Raw genomic sequence first — 16,725 nt, forward strand, 5'->3', positions numbered from 1 at the left:
TCTCTCGTCTCCAACTTGGCAGACGTGTATGTGTTATTAAAGACAACAGAAGACAGCAAGTTAAGCATTGCCTCAACAACAACTGTCCTGCAGGGGTGTGTGGACACAGTCAGTGGAAAGAGGAGAAACATCTGTTCACATGTCAAGGCACGAAGAGGCAAGAAGCAGCAGGATGACGGTGTGGTCGCTGCAGGATGGCCTGTGGAGCCCTGTGGGTAACCCCTCATATGATATAAGAACAAATACAGCTGAATATATAAATCAAGCTACAGATGACTACCAGCCTCTTTGCAGCAGTCTGTCTGTGTGAATGCACCAAAACTGAGTACTCAAATTTGATCCAGCTGGCAAATATGGCAGATAATTACAGGTCTGGAGTCTGTATGAACTTTGCCGACTAACATCAGTCTTCATCAGTCAAGTGTATTCTTTGATTTATGTGGTTCCAAGGAAAAGTTATCCTGACGTCTCAGTTAACCTGTTTATTTGGACAAGCCTCGGGAGTTTTAGAGTTTTATTTAATTATGCTAAAGAGAGTCCTCTCTATGTACTAGTACACACACTAATCCCATCATCCAAGATCACAGAAAGATATTACTGTGATTAGAGTAGCTTTTATCATACTCAGACTCTATATATCATAATTTTTCCTAGTATATAAAAATCTAATTTTAAATATAAATTATATGTATTATAAATGATAATAATAATAGCTATAGATAGATAAAGATATATATATATATATATATATATATATATATATATATATATATATATATATATATATATATATTATAGATAAATATAGCTATAGATGAACACATTATATCCTGCAGTATTCATCCACAAAGCAACTCCTTTTTGTTTTTGTTTTGTTTTTTTTACAATGTACTGTGGTTTATATTTTGATGATTGACAACAGGACAATTAAAACTATTTTTATTTTAAAAATTGCCATTGGCTGTAGGCTACAGGTGAACATTAGTAAGAGACAATGAAAGAGACATAATGAATTCTCCTAAGATTTACTGTACTTGTACTACTATCACTGTGAGAATATGTTTTTTTTTACCTGGACATAAACAACTGATATTACAGCCTTAGCTATAATGTCTACGTTTTTGAGCAGGACAGCAGTAACATAATGTGGCAGTATATCACTTCAGACACCCATGAAGCCCTCTAACAGGAACTACAGTGCAGCGCCCTCAGTAAGCCGTGCGCACTGCGCGTCTCCCCGTGGTGACAATGAGGCTAAGTCACAAGTTCAGCTCAGCCCCTGAGCAGATCGCGCACGTCCCCAGAGGGAGGGCGGTTCCTAAACTCCACACGAAGAGGGAGACACGCGGGACCACAGGGGAAGAGGCGTCACACTCTCAGTCAACACCGAGTCAAAGTTGCTGAAACATCCTACAGGTGGAATGACAAATCACGTATCACAAACCAACGGCATGCAGGGCCTCCGGAAGGAGCACCTGTATAAGGTGCTGGTTATCGGTGACCTCGGGGTCGGGAAGACTTCCATCATCAGGCGTTACGTCCACCAGACGTACTCCACGAACTACCGGGCCACCATCGGTGTGGACTTCGCCCTGAAGGTGTTGAACTGGGACTCCGAGACTGTCCGGCTTCAGCTGTGGGACATAGCAGGTGGGAGAGTGAAAAAGATGAACATTTTTTACATATACTTTTAGTACTTATATTTTATTTTGTTTCATTTTCTTGGTGTGGAGTTATCATCTCCTGCTGTTAATACAATTAAACTCAATGTAAATTCCCTGCATGGTCCATGATGGATGTAATGCATTTGTATGGTTTACCATGTATAAAGATTTGGGGCATTTTTGTGTTAACAATGAAGCAAGAACTAAGGAACACTTTCATATTTTTTAAAAAAAATGTTTAGCAAAGCCGTTTGTCATAGTTCCTGAAAAAAAGATGGTTTGAGGAGATAAAGCTTATCTTCAAATTGACAGTGAAGTGACTGGTAAAATTATGACACATTCAAGGCTCAAAGATGCACTGTCACTGTGAAGAGCTGGTGTCTGACAGAGACACTATTCTCTCTCTCTCTTACACACACACACACACACACACACACACACACACATCACCTGACGTGTTGTCACTCTAAAACCAGTGGTGCATTGTAAAAGCTTTACAGCATGTAAAATGTGCCACTCTTTAAATGCAAACAGGTAGACTAGAAGACAGAAACAGATATGACTTGTGACTTCATTTGACTGATCTAAATTAACTGCTTAAAGCACGTGTTTGCATGTGCGTGTGTGACTGGCTAATGTTATTTTGTTTTTTATTCAGGCTACAATGACACTCCTGTGACTCGCCTTTAAATCTCCCTCACATGGGCACAATCACATGACACAGCACCATACCTTGAATGAGTGACTGAATGACAGCATGCTGGTCTTCCCTAAGCAGTAGTTTGTGTGTGTGTGTGTGTGTGTGTGTGTGTGTGTCATGCCACTGCAGATGAGGGTTTCTTGTGAGTGATAAAAGTCATTCATACATTTTCTTGCATCAAAGGAGGAAGTTCTTAATCCGTGTCCTGTCAAGTTTTCCATTTCCTCTTACTCATGAGGCAAAAAGCAACATTTTATCCTTTTCAAAGCTAAAAGGGGACGTTCAAGCATGGTTTATATGGTTTTAATGAAAACCGTGTAAACTTTTATGCTGAGAGGGTATTTTAATCAAGATGTACAGGCCTGCACACAGTTTTTAGGCAGTAAGTACTCAAATTGGGCAGCAAAACACACCCTCACGGAATGTCATGTCGACAGCGGTTTTGACCTAATTTCCGTTCACTGTGCAATAAACAAGTATGAATAAACATACATACTTGCATACCTGCATGCAAACATTTTGCTGTGTTTTCACAAATGTATGATGCTTATGTTCTTGGCCACAGCATATGTTCTTTGACATTAAGGTCTGTTAACAGCAGGAATAAGAAGTTGCATTGACCATCTAGTTGAGTGCAACGTGACAGTAAGACCACAGGAATGTGCTGTTTTGTGGGAATGCAGGCACTGCTTACTGCAATCCCAGTGTCAGCTGCATTAGTTGTTTTGCTGCAAAAAAATGCAGGAAAACAATGAGAATCTCACATCAACAACAATCAACGTTGTCACACTCACAAATGAATCTCCTTGTGTGTGTGTGTGTGTGTGTGTTCATCACAGGTCAGGAACGTTTTGGAAATATGACTCGAGTTTACTACCGTGAAGCCATGGGAGCCTTCATAGTGTTCGATGTGACACGACACACGACCTTTGAGGCCGTCATTAAGTGGAAAGAGGACCTGGACTCCAAACTAATGCAGGCTGATGGACAGAGCATTGCCACTGTGCTGCTGGCTAACAAGTGTGACCAAGGCAGGGAGCTGACCAACAACGGCATCAAAATGGACCAGTTCTGCAAGGACCATGGCTTTGTCGGGTGGTTTGAGACCTCGGCTAAGGTAAGAATAGTGCAGGGTAAGGTATTCTTGTTTGTCAGCCATTTGCCATGGGTGTAACGTTTGGTAAAAAAAAGAACATTTATGCCTGTGTGTCAGGGCCTTTTATGGTTAAATCAATAATTTGTCATTTTCAGAAATTCTTTTATTTTCTTTTATGTTAGATATATCTAGATAGAAGATAGATCTCTCATATCTATGAACGTGGTAAATATGTACCTAAAGCCAGGAGATGAGTAGCTTAGCTTAGCATAATGACTGGAAATAGGTGGAAACAGCCAGTCTGGCTCTGTCTACAAGTAATAAACTGCATCTACCGGTATCTTTAATTCTCATTAATTAACATGTTTTATCTTGATTAAATGTACACAAAACAGCAATTTACTGTTTTATTTGTCTTCAGACACATTCAGACTAGCTGTTTTCAGCCTTTATGCTAAGCTAAGCTAACTAGCTGCCAGCTGCAGCTTCAGATCATCTCCATTCAGGTCACTTGAGTCAGTAAAAAACATCCCCACAGAGCCAGCTGGAATTTCATGTCCTTGTGGAAAGTGGCTCAGTGAGATAAATTTACAAAGCAGGGTCAGAACAAGTTATTGAAGGGAAAAGTCAAAAGTATTGGAGGATTGTTAACTGTTTTTTTTTTTTGTTTTGTTTTGTTTTTGTTTTTGTTTTTTGTGTTTTTGCCTGGTGTTCAAATATACCATCTTGCAGGGAGTTTTTTTTTTTATTCCAATCAAAGAATAGATACCTAATTAACTCTTTCCTCAAGTAGATTCAGTGGTATATAAAAGCTGTACGACCACATCACATTACACTCTTCACAATACAGGAATTTTAAACTTTAAATTTTAAACTCTTTGATACGCAGGCTGGGTTGACATGCAGATATGATATTGTTTTGAACACAGTGCAATGAAAAAGTATTGATACTTCAATACTTTTAACAGCCTTGCTTTGCATGTTTATATTATATTTGCTTAATCAGACATCTCATTGGAGCTTAAAAAAATTTAGATTTAACTATGTAAGATATCATGTTGTCCTATGGCAGTAAAATTAGATGGAAATAATATTTTTTTTCTGTACAATATGTGTTTATAGATAGGAAAGACGTGCCAAATAATAAGAAATAAAATCATGTAAAAATCTCTGTAATGCTTACACACAGCTATAAATTCTACCAGTGTTGAGTTACACACCCTCTGTTGACACTCATGTGTTGCAGCAGCATAAGTGTGCTGCCATTCTCGTTGCATCAAGACTCTACATTCTGAAAGGTCAGAGGTTATAAGGTGCAGGTTCAACCAGAGGTGTTCAGAGGTTGGCTATGCAAACGGACATACACATCCTTTTTTTGGTAACAAAAAATAATGTTTATAGCATTCACATGAAGTAGTTTAGGGGCACACATTGTGCACATGAAGGTGATAGCATGTTAGTTAAATACATTTTTGAACATGCCATAGGTCAACCAATCATATGCTTTACTGGCTCGTAGCTAACTGTCCCAAGCATCATCCATTAAAATTAGGTTTTCCAAAGCCACTAATAATAATGAATGAAGGACATATGACTGAGAAAAAAAAATAATGAAACTGTACATATTGAGAATATATTGTAGAGCCATAGAAAACTGTAGTTTATCTCTCTTTCTCCTGTAGGACAATCTCAACATCGCCGAAGCTGCAAACTTCCTGGTCAAGCACATCATGGCCACAGAGAACAACATCCTGAAAAGCGTGGTACCAGACACCATCTCACCGCAACTCGACCCCAATAGGCCCATGAGCTGTTCCGGCTGCTTCAAATAATCAAAGGAGGGAGTGATGGTGGGACCAGACAGAATGTATACACAGCAGGACAAAGAGGGACAGGGACACCTCACGGCTGTCCAGGCCTTACCTGCAGTACAGTTTGGCTTCTTTGTTCCAAACCAGTTTTTTAGTTCACTGCATGTTTGCGTTCTCAGTACCTAGTTACAAGCGAACCCGAGCTTGCAAACTAAAATCACGTGGATTCAGAAGTTGCACATTTATTTAACAGAGTTTTGGCAACTTGTCACACTGTGAGTTTAAAAATCTTGGCAGACAAAGTGTAACACCTTTGTCTATGCTTCTTGGTATAAATATTTTAAGTATCAAACCATGTCTTTCAGGGCTGTTCTTTTTAATTGGTCAAGATTAAATTCTCTTCTGATAACAGTTAGACCTGGCGCCTGCCTGACCAGACTGAACAAAAGGACTGAATGCCCCCAGCATGCTTGATGCAACACAGCCAAAGGTGTGCTGTTTTGACAAAATGAAAACGGGGTCTTGTTCATTTGTTTTTCACTGTTTGTTTTTTTTACAATTATGATTGTGTTACTGTTGCTTCATCTATGTACCTTCACCTCCACACACACCTGGTGGAAAAAAGTCTGTGAGTGACATGCAGTCTTCCTCTACTGTTAGTTTGCAAGAGCCACAGAAAGCAGTATTGACCACATTCAATGGATCCCAGACTTGCTATTGTGTAATTATGTGAATTTTGGTCATGCATTACTTTTTTTATTATGATTTTAATTTATTTGCCATATGCTTTTATGTGTGTAATGTATTATTTTATTCTCCTTTGAACCTTTCCGACAACTGAATATAAACCTTTTACAAAACAACACATTTGTGTTTATAGTGTCTACTTGGTTGGGGTGAGCAGAGGCAAAGAAAGGGAAACACATAGACACGCAAACATCCTGGAATCTGCTCAGTGTATCCAGTCAGCGGGGAGTAGTTTGGGTTCAAGCGATCAAAGGTGCGCCGCCCCTCCCACTAACTTGGAGGCCAACCTCCACTTACCCTCACTGGCAGTTGGCTGACATGAGGTGGTGACCATCTGATTAAGCTCCCCTGTGCCCTGGGGCTGTGAAAACTGGCCCATATGCTTCCTTCTGTCTCTCCCTTCCTGCAGCTCACATCCAGCCTGCATCCCTTTCTTTTGGTTTGCACCATCAGTGCTTCTGGAGCACATTAACCACACACCCATGCACTGTTTTCAATGCTGAGCTACACACTCGAGTTGTGTTTTAATAAATTGCTCTTGTTTTAAGTCAATCTCTTGCGTGGGTTCCCTTCTTGTCACAATCCCTGAGTTTGTAACAAAGGCGTGTTCGACATGTCTCTTTGTTAATGGAAGAGAGTGGTTGTCCTCTCTAAAGTTTGCTGTCATAAATATGATATTTGCATCAAAGTGATTTCTGCTTTTCTTTTTTTAGAACTGGTGAATTTGTGTATGTGCATTGCTTGTATGCATCAGCAGGAAGATTGTGTTGATTGTCTGGATGTAAACGAAACTGGACAATCTCATGAGTCCACTTGCCAAAACCGGACCCTCTGTATCCATGGTAACTAGATCAAGTCTTTTTTTATGGGTACTCTCAAAACGTCTTTGTGAAGCTGTTTTTTCACACACACAACCATACACACACACACACACACACAGATCTTTCTTCCCTTCTTGTCCTTGCTGTTTTTTTTTTTTTTACCTCAGCTTTTCTCCTCTCCCACTCTACTCCATCCTCCATTATTGTTTCTTTTCCTGAAATCTTCTCTCAGTATGGCTGCTTGCAGTGTCTTTCTTGGATCCCCCGTCCCCTGCCCCTCTTTTCTGCAGTTCTCTGATTCACATACATTATATACAGCAGATTGTACAAACTATGCACATGCTCGACTACACACCCACAGATAAACTGCTTGTATTCTTGAGCTGATCTTCCAACAAGTTGACTCTGATTGTACGTAGGTCTTTTTGGTGACCCTGCACCTCTGTATTGCTTGGTAGTAGTGTATTCTGTTAAAACAATGTCAGCATATATATACCCATGTCCCCAGGTGTAAAATGTACAAAAACCAGATAAAATCATTATGTGATGATGTGCCAGTTACACAAATGTATAGTGAGTATGTATATGTTATACTGTTTCCTCCAGTTGTTGTTCATCACCAGTGTGTGCCCAGTGTTTGTAAGCCTGATCACAATAGTGTCATGTGTTAATGTGTGAAATCTTGGTGGTCATTTACACCACGCACATTAGGGCCTGATAGACTTCAACAATTACAATTTCACAGTGTTAGTTTGGCTCATCATGAGGGAATGTGACATCATACACCATGTGACATCAATATGGTGCACATTATAGATGTTGACACAGACACACACACACACACACAGGAATACAATGCTATGTGAGAAATAATTGAATGTTTCCCATAAGTGAACTGCATGCATTCATCTGATTACACAAGTGATTTATTATAAAGTTGTAACAAGTAATTAACCAATTTCACATGTGTCCCTGTTTTTGTAACTTTCATTCATTGATTTGTTCTTATAATGTGACCCTGAAATGCATTCATGCCATTTAACCTTGAATCTGGAAGAAACCATTTTACACCATTTTACCATTTTAATCTACTGTCAGCTTAACAAATCACTGTAAGAGACAGCAAATCAGCTGTAAAATGTTATCACTTGATTTTGAGAAGTGTTTTTGTGTCCCCAGGCTGATCCAGGACTCCCAGGTTCTCATTAGGGAGCCACATGCCTGCGTGGATTATTCTCCGCCGGAGGGATTAGATTTGGTCATCTGCTCTTGGCTTGCATTAACACATCACTACAAGTCCGTGAAAAGATTCGAAGATGCAACATAACCACTTTGGAAGTAGTTTGTCACCTGAAATTCATCTAACAATATTTAAAAAATATATAAATAATGCTCACATTAATGAAGCACATGGTTTAAGAAACTCTGCTCACTTCGGTAATGTTGATGAAGTGAAGAGTGGGAGGGGTGATTACATTTCAAAAGATGTAATTAAAAGATAAAACAATACAATTAAACTTTAATTTCATTTTGGAGGAATTTTCTCCAAGTTTTGGTCTGTTAACTCTTCCCGTGACACCAACTGGCAGAGATCTAACTATTCATTACTGGGATTATGAGCCCAGCATATTGTGTTCGCTGCAGTTCTCAGGCTCTGCCAGAGAACCACCTACTGAAAACACCCACATATTCTCTCAGAGAGAAAGAGAGAGAAGGAGAGAGATACTGAAGAGAAGCAGGTAGTAAGAAAATGTGACGGAAAAGAAGGGATGCTTCAATCTTGGCACAACAAAAGGTTGCAGACAGCTCATCAGGAGAGCATGCAGGCAAACAGAAGCAGACACATCACACGAGTCACATTTTAACACTCGACATTTCCCAGACAGACACAGATTGAATGCGTGCTGATGGCTCTCTGTTAGAGCCACCAGCACACATTCAAAAAGCTTAATCACAAGTAAACCAACAGTCTTTTGGAAAGTTACATAATTCAGCTAAGACGACAGAAGAGACTTAAGATATGATCTGAATGTCTGTCGCCCTGCTCTCACTATCAGTAATTGCTCATGTGGTGCCATCTGTTGTCAAATTAGTAGCACAGCAGGCATTTTATTCACTTGAACAGAAACTTGAAAATTCACACAAAGTTATGCATGCTGATTGGCTGGAAATAACCCATGCTTTTTCATTTCTTTTGTATTTCATTTGCTAACTTCTCTCTATATTTTGAATCATGCTAAATGAACTTTTTGGCCTAATAAGGTGACATATCGCTAGCGCTGACTCACACAATGTCTCCCCCATGATGTCTCATTTCTACAAAAAGCCCACAGAGATAAACACTTTTGGATGTCACACACACACACACACACACACAAACACACACACACACATTAAAAGTGCAGCCACCTAAGACTGACTGGATGTGAAACCTAACGACAGCGTGTGAACACCAACACATGTCTTCCCAAGCGAATGATCTCATCTATTAGGGTGGCTTTCTTATCTTTAAGCCCTGGGACCTCAGTAACTCTCAGTTCCCACTCCCTCATGCCAAAATCTATTAGGCTAAGTTGATCTACCTTTAATTCTATCTTTATGATAAGCTCATGAATAGCCAGTGAGAATGACCAACATTGCTGTGATTTACAGATCTTAGCATAGTTTCAATGTGATTATCTGCTGTATCTGATTATTATGCTTTGTTTGCTTACATAAAGGAAAACTGAGAGATGAAATAAACATCTAATTAAAATAAACTCCAGAGAGAGAGAGAGAGAGAAAACGAGGCAAAGAGAGGGAGTGAAGAACAAGCAAAAGAAGAGCTTGGAAAGTAAATTAAAAGTGACAGAGAGGAGTGAGTGATTGAGTGACTGAAATTTTAAGAGAGAGAAACATGAAAGACTAAGTGTGGTATTAAATCATTAATATAACTGTCCAAGTTGAAAGATGAGTCTTCCGAAGACCTCATGAGCTTGGCTATTTATCACTCACACTGAATACTGGCAGATTTTACATCTCATTAACCTTACTGATGGTCTTTAATAACACTACACTGCACTGCACAAACATCTTGATTAGTGGAGGAAAATAACAAATCATTTTACTGGTGGGAGCATCTTTTTTTTTAAAATGTTTATTGGCTCTGTTTCACTTCTGCTTACAAAAATGCAAGAATCTATTAGGACATGGTCATAGAAAGATACAGTGATTTTTGTGTCCTCAAAATAAAGTAGAACAGCAAATTGTCATAAATTGAAGTACACACACATAGGGTATATGCAGCTCTGAGCCTCTTTACTGTACATGCACTGCCACTAGAGGGCAATAAGCACCAGCGTTATCATTTTTCACTTTGGCTGAATGTGCAGTCTGAAGTCAGTGTGGTGGGAGAAAAAAAACAATCATTCAAAGTCATAGGCCTAACTGATTTTTGAATGTGTATTTACAGCAGCAATCACTTCATACTGTCGAGAAATTATTTTAAGAACAGCTGCACTGTGATGATTATCATGAGTGAGAATAAATATATAAACATATGCACATATGATACAGTGAAACATGATCAAGAGGAATCAGGAAGAGAAGCTGTAAAGCCTCTTAGATGTCAAATATCGACAATAAGCAGAGAAAAAATCGGTGAAAGTCAACAGAAAAGCTACAGAAAACAGACTAATGAAAACAAAGAAAGAAAAAATTGTGCTAGTGATAGGACATAAAACAGAAATTATAAACATAAATCTTTTTGTACTGCTTTCATCAATAGATTCTTGCTAGATTGTTCACTTGAACCTTGACAGTAATTTAGATAAGGTTATTAAAGATAACAGGTTGTTGGTAATGCACAATATTTCCATCAAATAAAAATAGTCCTGCACCTGCCACATTACTGTAAAACTTTCACTTAATTTCATTAGAGAGTGTGAGGGAGCTTTTCTCTTAAAAATCCTCTTTGTTTGCTAATGTGCAAGTTCTTTAGACGTCAAACATATCTGGACAAATGTGTGAGGTTAGTTTTAGCGAGTCAGAGCAAAGCTCTGAGAGGTGTGTGTGCAACCAAAAGGAGCTGTGTCACTGTGGTCAGATGACCACAGTGACACAGCTCACATAGCTCACAAATATGGCAGTCAGACATACAAAAAGAGTGTAAACACAGTATGTCAAGCATATTTGTTTGTTTAAGTTGTCTGGTTTTGGTGCAAAATGCTGTTTTGTGTTGTACTTCTCATAGGCAGAACCAACACTGTCTGCAAGAGGTACTGTTGGCTGAATTTTCCTATTAACACCTGAGAACCTTGCTGTATCCAACTGTTTATAAAACAATTAAAATACATATGAGAAGTTGTGTTATCCTGAGGTAATCAAGCAGCACATGACATCATATATACAGTATATAAAGACCATTGCTGCCTTTCAATCTCAACATGCGCTCTGGTTCTGGGGGTACCTTTAGCCTTTAACCAGAAAACAAACTGTGATAAGCCAGTTGCAAAACTGGCCATCCAAGATTTATAATTGGTGATAAAGAAATAAATGGTTTTCAAGACCCGGCATGGACCCCTGACTTCTAAACATCTTAAAAAAAGTCTTATTTTTTAAATTAAAAAGGTAGCAGGAGTTAATTAAACGTGCTGATAACAACCTTCTGTATGTATTGTCATACTATGATGTGATCACATGGATGCCATTGCTTTAATTCACAGCCTGTACTCAGCCTGTGGTAATGTCTTTAGATACAGGGTGGATGCTACTGGTTTTGTACACAGCTGCAGCATGAGTGCTGTATGTGTATCCATCCAAAGTTAACGTTGACCATCTCCTGTATCTGTGTCCTCCTCAGAGGCCATATACTCATCAGGGCCCACAGAACTGACTGAGGGTGAAGCCTGGGCCAGTGGTGGCACACCATGCTGTGAAAGGAGTGTGTCTAGGTGAGGAATGAGAGAGGACAGAGGGCAATCGGGGGAGGTGTATTTGGCAAACACCTGGAGCTGCTCTGGCTGCAGGTTGGCTTCGTTGCAGACCCTCTGGCATAAAGCAGAGACACTGTGATACGTTTTCAGCTTCAGCTGGCCGAGCTGGCTCTTCTCCGTCATCAGTTTCTCCCTCTCAGCCTTCTGTGACATACACATGCAGAACACACAAGCTATGCAAAATATCTATGAACAAGCAGTAGCTTAAAACAATATGCTGGTAATAATAAAAAAATAAAACATTTGAAAAGTTACCAGCTTGTTGATTTCGCACTGCAGATTATAAATGCAGTCTAGTTTTCTCTTGCGGCAACGCTGAGCTGCGAGGCGGTTTTTGCTGCGCCGTCTCATATCATGGACAAACTCTAGTTGTTCGCGCGTGAAGGCCTGTTGTTTCAGCAGTTGTTGGAAGTCATTTCTGCTCAGATCCACAATCCAGTCTGCAGAAAATGGCAACTGCACCTGAGGACACCAAACTAGTGTTACAAAAGTGTACCAGTGAAGAAGAGCCCTTAATGACAAAATCTGTTTTCTGTATAATTTCATATAACGTTAAGTTGTAGATGGCACGGGACTGTGATTGTATGTGTCATAAAGTTGTCTAGATGTCTTAATGGAAACATTGAATCAGTGCGACTGAAGGCACTCAGATAAGCTCACAAGTGTAGTACACGTACACCTGCAGTAAAGCAGCAGGCCTGCAGAGACAGCTGTGCCTGTATGAACACCATAACATATTTAAAGGACATCATTTGATTAAATAAAATGCAAATTCAGATACATCTAATGGTCAACAATCTCTGTGGAGCTTGCTGTGTGTGGACAAAAAGAAAGTAAAGTGAGTCAAAGTCATGAAAATGGAGTTCAGATGGTCAGTTATACTTTTACTAAGGTGTTAATGATTAACTCTAAAAAAGAGCTAAGGTGGGTTTATACTGGCTTATTACTTCTGCCAATGTGCGACAGAAAATGTACACTCACTAGTTCATTGGAACATATCTTGTAATGTTTTTATCTTGTGTAAATAAAAGAGTTTCTCCTCTGAAACTTTGCACATTGTTAGTTTCAAGAGAGGTTCCTCAAGCCCGTTGTTTGTTTCGGCTGTAGTCACTGGTAACTCAACAGGCTGAGCTGTCAATTTCTGCTGAATTGGACTCTGGACTAATTAGCACACACATGCACAGTTACACACATCATTTCTACTCAGACCTGTACCTAAATCTCTTATCTAAAGCAAACATAGTGCAGTAATCTACAGGAAGGTAAACCTGCTGATGCTAATGGACACAGGTTAATTCAGCGAGATATGAACCTCACAGTTAGGTGGCAGCAGGACAGATTTGTTAAAGAACAGAGCTGGAAAACCTTCGCAGAGGTGAATCAGACTGCTCACCTGTCTGGCCCTCTCTCTTGTGTAAGACTCGCTGTCTCCTTCTGTTTCTGTCTCTGAGTCACCATCCTCCCCCGAGTTGAGGGACGACACACCGGACTGAGACGCCCCCTCGTACTCAGACGGCTCTGCTCCTTTCCATAAACATTTGCTTTGATGCAGATCCTGGAAAAAGGGACAGCTTGTGCTTGAGGAGCTGAGGTTGACGTGGAAGTTCAACCACTCTAGAGAGGTTCTCTGTGCTTGTCCACTCCCTGAATCGGAGGAACTTCCTGCATCAGGGTCCTGGCAGTTCAACTTAGAGAGACCCACGTCGGTCCCCAGCCGTTTGGCCAGGTGCTCGGCCACCTCCCTTTCCACAATGCTCCTTTCTCTGGCACTATTTACAGATGGGGTTGCTCCCTCCATGTTGCCTGCATGTCCTTTTTTCCCTCTTTGTAGCCAGCCAGGGTCTATCTCTTCATCTGTCATTTTCCCCTCTACCAGTTCCTCTGCCTTTTTATGAATGGACATTGGCTCCAGTACACCAGAGTCTGTTTTTTTCTTGTCCTCTGCAATGGCTGTGGCAAACCTCTCATGCCCCAGTGACCCAGTGATTGCATGGCCTTCACCAAAGGTCTTCGGTGGGCAATGGTGCAATATTAACCCCGATGACCCTTCACCCAGCTCTGTGCTTGACCCCGAGAGGACTGGCTTGACACTGGATCTGTCTGAAAAGTCTTCCTCCATATCCATATTTGTTTTCTTCTCACTCCATTTTCCATGCCTGTCATTTATTTCTTTCTTAAGCATATCAACCTCCCTTTCTCCAACACCAGCTGCTTTTTTCTCGTCATGTATTTCAGTTTTCCATGGGTCATCATTCTCTTGTTTGTTCTGTCTGGTGGGATTTGTGGTTGTGCTTCCAGTCTCAATCTCAGTTTCGTTCTTACTGCTGGCATCCCTGGAAAGGGCAAGGCAGGAGAGATCACAGTCATTCCTGCCTACCATGACTGCATTTTTCACAACTTTCTTCAAGACACAAGTTTCCTTTCCGCATGCCAGCTGTCTGCGATACTTTGGACACTGCATAAAATGATCATTTATCCCTTCAGCTACAGGTGTAAAAGTACCTGCACTGTTCTGACATTCCATTTTGCTGTTTACTGATTTGTTACAGGGCCAAGCCACTTCCTGCTGAGATGGTGAGTCATCAACTGGTTTTACGTCTTTCTCATCCAACATTAACTCATCGGAGATCATACCAAGCTCTTCCTTTGATAATCGCCTCTTACACTTCTTCGTGCAGCACACTTTTCTCAGGAGAGGGGCAGAGCCCTTGTTACTAAAGAACTTGGGGAGGAGAAAATCAAAGCATGCCTCATCTAGGTCTCTGAAACCAAGAATTGAAGCTGAGTTGCGTATTTCTACAACATTGTCTTTCCCAAAGAGAAGTTTGGATGTGTAGGCAAACTTCAGCAAGGGTTCAAAACCAGCCACTGTCACCTGAAAAATAGAAAAAGTAACACAAATGAGCCCTGTCTATATCTCTATTTCCTGTCAGATTATAATGCACAAAAAGTAGGTCCAGAGGTGAACATAGACATAATCTAACCAGAAATGGTTAGTCAAGTAAAGCACAGGACTGAAGGACTGTGCTAGCTCAGCAGCTAATACACGTGACCCAAAACAAATCTAGTTTGTGTGGCTTCTAAAGCTGAAGAAGTTGGGCATTAGCACATCCTCCAATATAAAAATCTTTTTAGTGAAATGTTGAAGAGAAACTTAGCACTTGTAGAGTAAAACAGCCTGGCTAAACCAACAGGATAATTCAAAATGCCGAAATGTTTTCTCTTGACCAAACCATATTTTTTATTGTTGTTTTTGTTTTTTCATTTCATTTTGTTTTTAATTTGAGCATTACTCCTAAAGCACCAATGAAATCCCACTCAGAATTATGATCCTCTTCAATGTCAACACTTGTAGCAGACTGACAACAACTAATAAGTACTGAGCTTGGTGTAGTACAGATCGGGTTATTCTAAACTGTCCGTCAAACTGCAGCCACAAATTGTGCTTTCTCAAGATAATGGGTCATGATTTTAGACTAAATAGCATTTAAAAAAATGTCTGCCTATGGTATGTACTGCCAACACTTGTTGAGGAAATAAAGCTTTCAGTCATTTTTCTCACTTCACTTTTCTACACAGGTTTGTTTTGTGAGGCTGCCCAGCTTGTCTCATCTCTATCTGTATGGCATCAGGAGGTGACAGCTCACCTCTTGGGGCAGAGTGATGACCGCTCCATGCTGTGATATGGAGGAGATCTTGTGTGTGAAGTATTCACTGCATGAGGCGAGCACAGAGCGGTGGGCTCTGAAACTCTGACCTTCCACCACCACCGTAACATCACACAACATGTCCCGGCGGCGCTGCTCGTCCAGGCAGTGCAGCACATGAGAGGAATGCACTGAAGATTCAAATGTAAACACAGATGACCGGGGAGCAGACATGGCCATCTGGGACACCTATATGTACACGAAAACACACACACACACACACAGATACACACACACACTTATTTTCAACCCTTTCCCCTCTGTTATGTTCATATGAACTCATACGCTAAAATAAAAATAACATGCCTACCTTACAAAGCTGACTTTATATATCCAAGTTTCTTAGAGTGTTAAAGAAAGTCCCAGCTGTCGAGTACACATGGTTATTTCTAAACGGAATGTTGTCCAACTAGGCTACGCTTCCAGGAAAGCCTTATCTCAACTCAGCTACAAACTAAAAACTGAGCTTGACTCAGTCATATGGCCTGTGTGTGGGTATGTGAGAGGGGGGGTGAGACAGGGAGGGAGAATGAGTGTGTATGTATGTGTGTGCGTGCATGTGTGTGTCGCAACAGCTCTGGGTGTAACAGAGCAAGCGCTGACTCATGCACTCCTGCTGATATAGGGTGAGCAAGCAGTTTTCCCGTCCACACCAATCCCGCCCCTGAATCTGTCTGGTAAACTAACAGGCTTTTTCCCAGAAAATCCCTTTATAGATTTACGCTGAATACAATTCAGAGACCAAAGCGGATGCGAGGAATATAAACCCAGTGTTGACACAAGATATTGTGTATTCTCTGTGTCTTTTAGAGAGCGAGAGTAAGTAGTCAACAACTAGAAGAGTAAAACTACAAGAGAAACAACACAACTAACATAAGTAAATAGTGTCCTCATATGAAGTTTCTATTTTGGATTTTTTTTTTTTGTTTTGCAGTCTTTGAAGTGTCAGCCAGTCTTACAGTGAAAAAAATCTGTGACAGGGTGACTACAGAGACACATTAAATGTGCCAGAAAGATAACATTTAAATCTTTGTGAGCAACTTGTATAAAGGACACCTTCAAGTCAGCAAAGCATCACAGTGACACAATGAAGCACTGTTTTTAATGTCACATGATTTGAAGGAGGAAGACAGATGCCGGCCGGAGGCAAACTGGCCAATCAGGTGACGATTTCATAATTCCAAAGTGAGTTAATCTCCCTCATGA

At 40.4% G+C, this 16,725-nt stretch overlaps 2 protein-coding genes across 2 annotated transcripts; one reads left to right on the forward strand and one right to left on the reverse strand.

The window, feature by feature from the left end:
* The first annotated feature begins 1,177 nt into the window (after positions 1-1,177).
* rab38b (RAB38b, member of RAS oncogene family) lies at positions 1,178-6,136 on the forward strand. The gene is made up of 3 exons (XM_046409917.1): positions 1,178-1,650; positions 3,204-3,481; positions 5,143-6,136. The coding sequence occupies exons 1-3, from the start codon at positions 1,422-1,424 to the stop codon at positions 5,290-5,292; spliced, it is 657 nt and encodes a 218-aa protein (XP_046265873.1). The 5' UTR covers positions 1,178-1,421; the 3' UTR covers positions 5,293-6,136.
* Positions 6,137-7,711: 1,575 nt separating this feature from the next.
* Positions 7,712-16,339, reverse strand: LOC124070225 (transcription regulator protein BACH1-like). Its single transcript, XM_046409916.1, has 5 exons — positions 15,830-16,339; positions 15,460-15,708; positions 13,206-14,687; positions 12,068-12,274; positions 7,712-11,956 (listed from the first exon to the last, which is right to left on the reverse strand). Exons 2-5 carry the CDS (start codon positions 15,697-15,699, stop codon positions 11,642-11,644), a joined length of 2,244 nt encoding a protein of 747 aa, XP_046265872.1. The 5' UTR covers positions 15,700-15,708; positions 15,830-16,339; the 3' UTR covers positions 7,712-11,641.
* Positions 16,340-16,725: the final 386 nt, after the last annotated feature.

The sequence above is a fragment of the Scatophagus argus genome, chromosome 14 (genome assembly GCF_020382885.2).
Source record: "Scatophagus argus isolate fScaArg1 chromosome 14, fScaArg1.pri, whole genome shotgun sequence".
NCBI lineage: Eukaryota > Metazoa > Chordata > Actinopteri > Scatophagidae > Scatophagus > Scatophagus argus.

Bases quoted from the DNA above. Each gene is read 5' to 3' on its own strand.
- rab38b (XM_046409917.1), top strand. From the start codon at position 1,422: ATGACAAATCACGTATCACAAACCAACGGCATGCAGGGCCTCCGGAAG. The intron at 1,651-3,203 runs GTGGGAGAGTGA...TGTTCATCACAG, and splicing joins TCAGCTGTGGGACATAGCAG to GTCAGGAACGTTTTGGAAAT. The intron at 3,482-5,142 runs GTAAGAATAGTG...TTTCTCCTGTAG, and splicing joins GGTTTGAGACCTCGGCTAAG to GACAATCTCAACATCGCCGA.
- LOC124070225 (XM_046409916.1), bottom strand. From the start codon at position 15,699: ATGGCCATGTCTGCTCCCCGGTCATCTGTGTTTACATTTGAATCTTCA. The intron at 14,688-15,459 runs GTGAGCTGTCAC...TCTATTTTTCAG, and splicing joins TCATCACTCTGCCCCAAGAG to GTGACAGTGGCTGGTTTTGA. The intron at 12,275-13,205 runs GTGAGCAGTCTG...TGGTGTCCTCAG, and splicing joins CAAGAGAGAGGGCCAGACAG to GTGCAGTTGCCATTTTCTGC.